Here is a 9529-nt window from a genome sequence, read left to right as displayed (position 1 = left end):
ACCCTAACCCTAACCCTAACCCTAACCCTAACCCTAACCCTAACCCTAACCCTAACCCTAACCCTAACCCTAACCCTAACCCTAACCCTAACCCTCTTGCCACACCTCAACGTCAGGCTGCGCCTCAGGCAGGCCCGCAGCGCCAGCAAGGAAGTGCAGCACTGGCTAGCTAGCCGTCAACTCTTTCTTGGGCGTGCCTGCAGAGCAGCCTTGCATGGCCTCAGCAGCAGCAAGGAAGCCAGGCTCTGACGCTGCGGCGCGGCTTGATCCCTTGCTGCAGCCAGTGTTCAACGCAGCGCCAGGCGTTGTTGCACAGATGCGGCCAGGTGTCCCTGCAGCGCCAGGCTTTGCTTCTGCGCAAGCACAAGCACAGCGCATCTACAGCCTTGTGGCCAAGTGGCTGCAGCATCAGGAGATTGAGGTGCGCCCTTGCCGTGCTAGCGCAGGAGCTTGGCTGCGCCGCACTGGCAGGCCCGGCGGTGGTCGCCATTGAGCAGGCAGGGCGCTGGCTGTGCAGAGAAGTGCTGGGCAGCAACCTGGAGCCCGGCAAGTTTGCAGAGCGCATGAGGGAGGAGCTGGCGCGCTACACAGCTCAAGCCCGCAAGCAGAAATAATGACAAGCGATGATCCTGCTGCTGGGTGTGGAGGCGGTGGTTGGGAAGGAAAGCTACCTGTACGCGTCGTGCGCGGCACGGCGCGACACGCTCCACTCTGCTCTCCTCCTTCTGCCCACCATCGCCCATGAGCTTGCCCACTGCCTCGCCGGCCGCGCCGGCCGCGTCGCTGGACCATCTCGCCGCAGACACGCTCTTCTACCTCGGGCCGCTAGGCACGTACTCGCACGCCGTGGCACAGTCGCTCAATGCGCGGCGCTCGCGGCCGTTTGCCCTCGAGCCGTGCGTGAGCATCACGGCGTGTGCGGCGCGGGCCGCCCAGGCAGGCCAGCTCGCGCTGCTGCCCTACGAGAACAGCAGCTTCGGCCCGGTGGGCGAGACGAATGCGGTGCTCGTGCGGCAGGAGCGCCTGTACGTCGTCGCCGAGGCGATCCGCGCCGTGCGGCACAGCCTGCTCTGCTCGCCGGCGACGCTCGAGCGCCTCACGGCGGGCCGCGGCGGGACAGCGACGGACGCAGAGATGGCCGCTGGGCTCAGCGAGATCTTCAGCCACGAGCAGGTGAGCACCGGCAGTCGTTGCCCGCCTGCGCTCCGCTCACCACCAGACAGCCAATCGGGCAGTGCCGCGGCTTCCTCGGCAGGCTGAGCGCACGCCGCACACCCGTCGAGTCCACCGGCATGGCTGCAGAAAAGGCGGCGGCGGGTGCGCCCGGCTGCGCTGCCATCGCGAGCGCGCACTGCGCAGAGAAGATGGGCCTCGTGGTGCTGCGCGAGGGGATCCAGGACCGCGACGGTGAGTCTCGTCTGATGCGCCTCGTGCGGCATGCTCTGACGATGCGCAGACAACGAGACACGCTTCCTCCTCTGCACGTCCGAGGCACCGCCGCTGCCGACAGCGCAGCGCAGCCGCGCCCTGCTCGCCGTGCAGTGCCGGCATCCGGCGCCGGGCGAGCCTGGCCTGCTGCACGTGTGTCTGGCGCATCTCGCTGCCTCGGACGCTGTGCTGCGGCGCATCAGTCTGGACCCAGACTACGCCAGCGTGCAGCTCGCGCCCGACGGTGGTGCGGCGCCGGGCCACGGCGAGTGGAACCGGCGCTACTTCATCGAGCTCGAGGCTGCCAGCGGCGAGGCCCTCGCGCAAGTGCTGGCGGAGACGCAGCGTGCCTCGCAGGAGAGCAGCGCCGCTGGACAGACACGCCTCGTGGGCCTGTGGCGCATCTAGAAATCCCAGCGGCCGACCGCGAGCAACGGCAGATACCCTACCTACACATCCTAATAGACCGCACTGCAACGCATGCTCCACTCGCTCATCAGCTCTGCTCTGTCTGGCGGCACATCTCCATTCCTGCCCTCACGCCAGATCTGGCTCGTCCTGCACGGCCTTGCGCACCGCGCGCAGCAGCGTCGCCATGTACCCGCTGACGCGCTTCGTGCGGTCGTAGTCGGCGACGGCGGCGTCGAGTGCGGCCACGTCGCCGGCCTCGCACGCAGTGAGCAGCGAGTGGAGGAAGCGCCCCTCCATCGTGCCCGGGAAGCTCGGGTCCTGCTGTGCATAGAAGCCCATCGCGTTGCCGCACGCCACGTAGTCCTGCGCAGCACCGTCAGCCACGCCCCACTCCCACACTACGCGGTACACTCACCGGAATGGCAAGGTAGCAGCCGCCGGCGGCGAGGTAGTAGTCCTTGACGCTGTAGCGCGTGAGGTTGCTCTCGAGCGCCATGGCCGCGACCTGCTCCCAGCGCTCCAGCGCGCCCTTGAAGTCGCCCACCTCAATGGCAAGTGTCGCCGACTCGCGGTAGCAGCCGCTCGCCGTGCTGTACGCAGCGTCAGTCGCCAGCAGCAGACGTCGCACACTGCCACTGCACTCACGCAGCAGCGCCCTCCTGTGCGTACCAGCCGGCGGCGCGCTCGTATGCATCGCGCGCCTTGGCCGCATCGCCCGCGTCGCCCTTGTACAGCTCGGCCACCTGCTTCTCGCGGTCGGCCGCCTGCCGGAAGCGGCCCGCGGCGAGCAGAATGTCGCGCGAGGCAACAAGCGCCGCAACGGCCTCTGCAGTGATGTCAGTGGTCTGCGCGTGAAGACTGGCCGCGCCAGCAGCGACCCTGAGCCGGCTCCGGCCTCTCTAGCCGGGTTGCGCCGCTCGCCGTCGCCGCAGCCATGAGAGAGCTCCTCACACACTGCGTCTGGGCATGCTGCAGCCACATCTCTCTCGCCGCCGCCGTGCTGCGCCACGCCGCACCCCGCACCTCACGTCGCCACGCCGCACCCGGCACCTCACGCCGCCACGCACCCTCTGGCCGCGCCATCTTGAAGCACTTGCTCGCCTCAAAGTACGTGTTGGCGGCAAAGTCCTTCTCGCCGGCCTTCTCCTCGGTCTGCGCGGCGCGCACGAATGCGCGCCCGGCCTCCTCGAAGCGGTTGGCGAGGCGCAGCTTGTTGGCGGCGGCCTTGAAGAGCTCCGTCGCCTCGTCGAGCGCGGCCGACTTGGAGGAGAACCAGCCGCCGGACGAGGCGGCGCGCTTCTCGGCCGACGCGAGGAGCTGCTCGGGCGTGGAGTTGGACATGGTGGGCGAGGGTGGTGGTGGTGGTGAGACGTGGAGGCGGCGCGGCCGCATGTGCGGTGCCAACTCCAGGGGCGCGGCGGGCGCGGCGGCGGCGGACACCGGCGCTGCGCCTGCGCCCGCCGTGATCTCACCCGCGAGGGCGCAGCGCGCGCACAGACACACACAGCCACGCGCGCCGCCCACACTAGAGCAACGGCGCTGACATCCCTCGCTCGCTCCTGGCAGAGGAGTGACAGACAGTGCACGGCTTCGCTGCCTCTCAGACGCGAACCAGGCTGGACGGCTGTGCCCTGCCTGGACGGCAGCGCCGCCGCTGACGCCACGCAGACGCTCCCGTCTCACACCCGCTCGCACGCGCACATCCATCGATTCTACCGCTGGCCCGCGCCGGCGCCGCCGCCAAAGCCGCCCATCAGGTTCTGCATCATGCCGCCCATGCCACTGTGAGAAGACAAGGGTCAGCCAGGCGCAGGAGGGGGCAGATCGTCCAGGGCACTCACCCCATGCCTTGCATCATGCTGCCGAGCCCGCCGAGGCCGGGCATGCCGCCGCCCATGCCGCTGCGGAGAGGTGTGAGCATCTGCACCAGAGCTCCGCACGGCTGTACACAGATCCACGTCGCAGCGGCACTCACCCCATTGCTGCCAGCTCGGGCGGTATCTCGCCGGACTGCTCATCTGCCGTCAGCACGCGCCGCCGCTGGCTCGTCATCCCGCCTCACCTGTAGTTGCTTGAGCAGCTTCTCGCGCCCGCCCGGCATGCGCAGCTGCGCCTTCATCTCCGGCGACAACATGCTCTGCATCTGCGCAATCTTCTCGGGCGTCATGCCCGGCGGCAGCGCCGGCGGCCCGCGCCCCCGGCCCGCGCCCGCTCCGCCGCCCTGCATCTGCTTGAGCCTGTGGGGAGCGCGGTGAGCGAGGCGCGCCTGCAGCTGCGCTCCGGCGCACGCACCAGCCGGCCTTGCCGCCCATCGACTTGACGAGCTTGGCGACCACTGCGCGAGGCGTCAGCACGGCGCGAACCACTCGCAGGAAGACACGCACTGCGGTATTGCATGAGAAACTGCAGCGTGTCAGCGGAGGACAGTCAAGGACGCATCCGCATCGGCTCACCTCCTCGACCTCGCGCACACTCGTGCCGCTGCCTCGTGCCACACGCCGCGCACGTGCGTTCATGCGCACCGGCACCTTGGGCTTCTTCTTCTTCTTCTTGTCCTCGGCCTTGCTGCTCGACGCCACGGCGACGCTGCGCTCCTCCTCCTCCTTGGCGGCGCGCTCTTTCTCGCGCCGCAGCGCGTCCTTGCGCGGCTCGTAGAAGATGCTGCCGTCCGAGTCGAGCTCGGCCGACGTCATGCTGTCGAGGATGTACGTCATGCGCTTCATCTTGTCGCCCGCCGCCTCGTCGTTGCCGCCGGCGCCGGCCATCATCTGGCCGAGGCCCGGGATCATGCCGGCGATCTTCGACAGCGGGCCCCTGCGCGCGCGCTGTCAGTCCTCGCAGCTTCCACTCCGCACCCGCCGCTGCTCACATGTTCATGAGGTTGCCGACCTGCTCGCGCCAGTCGCGCAGGCTGAACACGCCGCCCTGCTCAATCTTCTCGAGCATGGCCTGCTGCTTCTTCGGGTCCTGCATCTGCTGCACCTCCTGCACCTTCTCGAGCAGGCCCGACATGTCGCCCATGCCGAGCATCTTGGAGATGAATGGCTGCGGGCGGAACGTCTCGAGATCCGTGACGTGCTCGCCGAGGCCGAGGAAGAGGATCGGCGTCTTTGTCGCCGCGACGCTGTGAAGGAGCGAGAATGAGCGTCATCGCTGCTGCCACCACCACCGCCGCCGCCGCCGCCGCCACCACCGCCGCTGCCGCGCACTCACGCAGAGATGGCGCCACCGCCCTTGGCATGTCCGTCCAGCTTCGTCACAAAGATGCCGCCAAAGTCGGCCGCCTCCTTGAACGCCTTGGCCTGCGCCTCGGCGGCCTGGCCGATGCTCGCGTCCACGACCATGATCGTCTGGTCGGGCTTCGTCGCCTCGGCAATCTCGACCATCTCGCGGAAGAGCTCCGTCTCGGCGCGGTGGCGGCCCGACGTGTCGACGATGATGACGTCAAACTTGCCGCTCTTGAACGACTCGACGCCGGACGCGGCGATGGAGACGGGGTCCGACTCGGTGTAGGAGCCGTAGAACGGGATGCCCGCCTTGGAGGCGTTCTGCTTGAGCTGGTCGAACGCACCGGCGCGGAACGTGTCGGCGCAGACGAGGCCGACCTTGAAGCCGCGCTTCTGGTAGTAGAGCGCGAGCTTGGTGCACGACGTCGTCTTGCCGGAGCCCTGCAGACCGACGAACCTGTGGCGAGGTGAGTGCGGAGCCGCTGCGGCACACACCGCAGCACGCACATGATGACGTTGGCGCGCCCCTTCTTGGGCACCCAGGCCTCGATGCCCGGGTCGACGAGCGCGACGAGCTGGTCAAAGATGGCCTGGCAGCGCGGCGATCAGCACCGCACGGGCAGCAGCCGGCGCAGCGCAGCCACGCACCTTCTGCACGACGTTGTGGCGCTGCACCTCGGTCATGCGCTCCGCCTGGCCCTTGTCGTTGGTGTTGAGGGCGTCGGCGACGTCCTTGCGCACGGCGTCGCGCAGGCGCGACACGAGGCGCACATTGACGTCGGCGGCGAGCAGCGCGGCGCAGACCTGCTTGAGCAGCGCATCGATGGCCGCGCCGTCGAGCACGGGCGCCTTGGAGAGGTCGCTGAGCGCGCTGGTGATGCGGCGGCCGAGGTCGGCGAGGACCATGCTGGGCAGGCGAGGGTGGTGGAGGGACGGTGAAGCGGGGCCGTGCGGCGACGGGCGGGCGAATACAGCGCACGGCGGGGATGTTGTAGTGCGACTACAGCAGCGCGTGTGACGGAGCCGCGGCTGCTGGTTGGCGGGCGCGACGGCGGCAGTGCGGCGCAGGCGGCGGCCGACTGGCGTGTGGCTGGCCGGCGTCGCAGCAGCGTGAGCAGCGCCGTCGCCGCCGCACGGCAGCCAGTCGCACGCAGCGCATCAGCACAGCGACGGCGCACGGCACACGCGCCATCGCATCGCACCCGTCCGCGTCCCTCGCACCCACCACCCCCCACGCCCGCGATGCTCCCGCTCCGCGCCCTACCTGCGCTCGCGCGCGCCGGCGCGCCTGCCGCGCTGCGTGCCGGCGCCCGCAGCCTGCACGCCTCGCCCGCCGCGGCCCAGGCGCGCCCCGCCGACGCGCCGCCGCCGAAGATGATCAAGCTCTTCGTCAATGGCAACGAGGTCGAGGTGGAGCAGGGCACGGCGCTCATCCAGGCCTGCGAGAAGGCCGGCGCGCAGATCCCGCGCTTCTGCTACCACGAGCGGGTGCGTCGTCGTCGTTGTCGCTGGTGCCGTGTCGCTGCCGCTGCTGCTGACGCTGCGCCGCGGCCACAGCTGCAAATCGCAGGCAACTGCCGCATGTGCCTCGTCGAGAGCAAGGGCGCGCCGAAGCCCGTCGCCTCGTGCGCGTTCCCTGCCATGCCCGGCCAGCAGATCTTCACCGACTCGCCGCTCGTCGCCAAGGCGCGCGAGGTGAGTGGCACGGCCGCCGCGGCTGCGCTCCCACTGACGCTGCCCTGCGCCCGCTCCAGAACGTCATGATGGTGAGCCTGAGTCGTGGCTCTCGCTTCCAACACAGCTGACGCCTCCGCTGCGCCACAGTTCCTGCTGCAGAACCAGTGAGACCCTCTGCCGCACAGCCCCTCCACCCTGCTCGTGCTGACCCCATATCAGCCCGCTTGACTGCCCGATCTGCGACTGGGGTGGCGAGGTGCGTGCTGCCCTGCGAAGCTCCATATCACGCGCTGACATCCGCTCTCGCCACAGTGCGACCTGCAGGACCAGTCGATGCGCTACGGCGCGGACCGCGGCCGCTTCCACGAGATGGCAGGCAAGCGCGCCGTCGAGGACAAGAACCTCGGCCCGCTCGTCAAGACGGTCATGACGCGCTGCATCCACTGCACGCGCTGCGTGCGCTTCAGCAACGACATTGCAGGCGTGCAGGACATGGGCACGAGCGGCCGTGGCAACGACCTGCAGATTGGCACGTACATTGAGAAGACGATGGACTCGGAGATGAGCGGCAACATCATCGACTGTGAGTCTGCACCGGCTGCGGGGCGCCGCGACAGGCGCACATGCGCTGACACGCGCCACAGTGTGCCCCGTCGGCGCGCTGACGGCCAAGCCGTACGCCTTTACGGCGCGGCCGTGGGAGCTCAAGAAGACCGAGTCCATCGACGTGCTCGACGCCGTCGGCTCGAACATCCGCGTCGACTCGCGCGGCGTGCAGGTGATGCGCGTGCTGCCGCGCACCAACGACGACGTCAACGAGGAGTGGATCAACGACAAGACGCGCTTTGCCGTCGACGGCCTCAAGTACCAGCGCCTCACGACGCCGCTGATCAAGCAGGGCGACCGCTTCGTCGCGGCGTCGTGGCCCGAGGCGCTGGCCACCGTCGCCGAGGGCCTTGCCGCGTCGGGCGCCAAGGGCGATGAGATCCAGGCCATCGTCGGCCCGCTGGCCGATGCCGAGAGCATGGTGGTGCTCAAGGACCTCATCAACCGCCTCGGCTCGGAGAACCTGACGACGGACCTGCCCGCCGGGCAGCTGCCCGCGGCGACGGGCGTCGATGTGCGCGCCAACTACACGTTCAACTCGACGATTGCCGGCATCGAGGACGCCGACGTGCTGCTGCTCGTGGGCACGAACCCGCGGCACGAGGCGGCCATTGTCAACACGCGCATACGCAAGGCGTACCTGCACAAGGGCCTCGACGTCGGCCTCATCGGCGAGAAGGTCGACCTGACGTACGAGTATGCGCACGTCGGCACCGACGCCTCGGCGCTGACGCAGCTGGCGTCGGGCAAGGGCGACTTTGCCAAGAAGTTCCTCGGCGCCAAGCGGCCGATGATCATCGTGGGCAGCAGCGTGGCGGAGCACGTCGACGGCGCCGCGACGCTGGCGGCCGTGGCGAAGCTGGTGGAGAAGCACGCCGACAAGTTCCTGACGCCCGAGTGGAACGGCTACAACGTGCTGCAGCGCACGGCGTCGCGCGCCGCGGCGCTCGACATTGGCTACTCGGCCGCGGCGAGCAGCTCGAGCACGCCGGCCAAGTTCGTGTACCTGCTCGGCGCCGACGACTTTGCGCCGGAGCGCATCCCGCGCGACGCCTTTGTCGTGTACCAGGGCCACCACGGCGACGCGGGCGCGCAGTACGCCGACGTGTGCCTGCCGGGCGCCGCGTACACGGAGAAGAGCGCCACGTTTGTCAACACCGAGGGCCGCACGCAGCTGACGCGCGCCGCCGTGCCGCCGCCGGGCGCGGCGCGCGAGGACTGGAAGATCGTGCGCGCGCTGGCCGAGGTGCTGCAGACGCCATTGCCGTACGCCGAGACGATGGACGTGCGCGACCGCATGTTCGACGTGTCGCCGACGCTCGTGCGCTACGACCAGCACGAGCCGACGGCGCAGGAGACGGCGCGCCTCGGCCTCAAGGAGCTGGTGCGGAGTGCGGGCAAGAAGGAGATCACGGGCGCGCCGCTGCTGCGCCCGATCCAGAACTTCTACCAGGTGCGTGCGCGGCGCTGCACGATACTTTCGCGCCTGCTGACCCGTGCTGCCCCTGTGCAGACCGACGCCATCTCGCGTGCCTCGCCGACAATGGCCAAGGCCTCGGCGGCCTTTGTGCACAAGGTGCCGATGAGCAAGCTGCAGCCGGGCGTGTCGCTCGGCCTCTAGACGTCGGCGCATGGGTGTAATACATGGATCCTGACTGACTTGCGCGCGCGCGCGCGCGTGTAGCTGCGGGTCTGCCGCATGTGCACGCCTGAGCCGGCCCGATGTGACGAGCGTGCAAGCCCGGTCCGGCGCTCCGCATGTGAGGCGACCCAGGGGTCGGGGCGGGGATGGAGCCGTGCGGACGTGGCGCGAGCGACTCCGCCGTTCACACGCGCTGCGCGGCACTTGCGCGCGGCCTCCGCTCAGACGGCTGTGGCCTGCGCTCCCTGCACGCAGGGTGTGCCTCTGCGCACTGGCATGGTCGGAATGCATGTCTGCTGCATTCTGGCCGGTGCTGCTGCTGCCTCGTATCAAGGAGCGACGAATGCACCTGGCGGCGTGTGGGCTGCAGCGCGAACATCGACGCCTCTCTCTGCGCGTCACGGCTGCAGCTCGCGCCGCGCAGACGAGGCAGAGGCGGCAGGAGAAGAGAGGCGCCGGCGCGCGCCGCACCGCGTCGCGCGGGCCGCCGCCGCCGTCGATGCTGAGCAGCGGCGAAAGTGGCCAGCATCGCAGCCTC

The 9529-nt window shown here is 69.4% G+C and overlaps 4 protein-coding genes across 4 annotated transcripts; 2 read left to right on the top strand and 2 right to left on the bottom strand.

Annotated features, from left to right (window-relative positions):
• The first annotated feature begins 718 nt into the window (after positions 1-718).
• FA09DRAFT_332401 (PDT-domain-containing protein) lies at positions 719-1922 on the top strand. The gene is made up of 3 exons (XM_025743439.1): positions 719-1173; positions 1224-1407; positions 1457-1922. The coding sequence occupies exons 1-3, from the start codon at positions 742-744 to the stop codon at positions 1834-1836; spliced, it is 996 nt and encodes a 331-aa protein (XP_025595522.1). The 5' UTR covers positions 719-741; the 3' UTR covers positions 1837-1922.
• A 25-nt stretch (positions 1923-1947) lies between these two features.
• On the bottom strand, positions 1948-2943 carry FA09DRAFT_332400 (TPR-like protein). Its single transcript, XM_025743438.1, has 4 exons — positions 2907-2943; positions 2485-2665; positions 2255-2429; positions 1948-2202 (listed from the first exon to the last, which is right to left on the bottom strand). The coding sequence occupies exons 1-4, from the start codon at positions 2920-2922 to the stop codon at positions 1966-1968; spliced, it is 609 nt and encodes a 202-aa protein (XP_025595521.1). The 5' UTR covers positions 2923-2943; the 3' UTR covers positions 1948-1965.
• Positions 2944-3676: 733 nt separating this feature from the next.
• FA09DRAFT_302033 (signal recognition particle protein) lies at positions 3677-5972 on the bottom strand (the record flags this gene model as incomplete). The annotated part of the gene is made up of 10 exons (XM_025740391.1): positions 3677-3740; positions 3815-3852; positions 3902-4076; positions 4132-4174; positions 4224-4242; positions 4293-4653; positions 4709-4963; positions 5053-5523; positions 5574-5656; positions 5715-5972. 10 exons carry the CDS (start codon positions 5970-5972, stop codon positions 3677-3679), a joined length of 1767 nt encoding a protein of 588 aa, XP_025595520.1.
• Positions 5973-6341: 369 nt separating this feature from the next.
• On the top strand, positions 6342-8997 carry FA09DRAFT_312688 (putative NADH dehydrogenase 78K chain precursor). The gene is made up of 8 exons (XM_025740701.1): positions 6342-6554; positions 6624-6761; positions 6821-6832; positions 6891-6907; positions 6963-6999; positions 7056-7326; positions 7388-8802; positions 8863-8997. Exons 1-8 carry the CDS (start codon positions 6441-6443, stop codon positions 8968-8970), a joined length of 2112 nt encoding a protein of 703 aa, XP_025595519.1. The 5' UTR covers positions 6342-6440; the 3' UTR covers positions 8971-8997.
• The last annotated feature ends 532 nt before the right edge of the window (positions 8998-9529 follow it).

This window comes from Tilletiopsis washingtonensis (assembly GCF_003144115.1).
Source record: "Tilletiopsis washingtonensis strain MCA 4186 unplaced genomic scaffold FA09scaffold_24, whole genome shotgun sequence".
Classification (NCBI taxonomy): domain Eukaryota; kingdom Fungi; phylum Basidiomycota; class Exobasidiomycetes; order Entylomatales; genus Tilletiopsis; species Tilletiopsis washingtonensis.
This window is presented reverse-complemented; position numbering and strand designations above follow the sequence as displayed.

Excerpts from the sequence above, each read along its gene's own strand:
- FA09DRAFT_332401 (XM_025743439.1), top strand. The coding sequence starts at position 742 with ATGAGCTTGCCCACTGCCTCGCCGGCCGCGCCGGCCGCGTCGCTGGAC. Across the intron at positions 1,174-1,223 it reads AGATCTTCAGCCACGAGCAG|CCAATCGGGCAGTGCCGCGG; the intron begins GTGAGCACCGGC and ends ACCACCAGACAG. Across the intron at positions 1,408-1,456 it reads GGGGATCCAGGACCGCGACG|ACAACGAGACACGCTTCCTC; the intron begins GTGAGTCTCGTC and ends GACGATGCGCAG.
- FA09DRAFT_332400 (XM_025743438.1), bottom strand. Across the intron at positions 2,430-2,484 it reads GCACAGGAGGGCGCTGCTGC|CACGGCGAGCGGCTGCTACC; the intron begins GTGAGTGCAGTG and ends CGCTGCGTACAG. Across the intron at positions 2,203-2,254 it reads GCTGCTACCTTGCCATTCCG|GACTACGTGGCGTGCGGCAA; the intron begins GTGAGTGTACCG and ends GGTGCTGCGCAG.
- FA09DRAFT_312688 (XM_025740701.1), top strand. The coding sequence starts at position 6,441 with ATGATCAAGCTCTTCGTCAATGGCAACGAGGTCGAGGTGGAGCAGGGC. Across the intron at positions 6,555-6,623 it reads GCTTCTGCTACCACGAGCGG|CTGCAAATCGCAGGCAACTG; the intron begins GTGCGTCGTCGT and ends CCGCGGCCACAG. Across the intron at positions 7,327-7,387 it reads GAGCGGCAACATCATCGACT|TGTGCCCCGTCGGCGCGCTG; the intron begins GTGAGTCTGCAC and ends CACGCGCCACAG.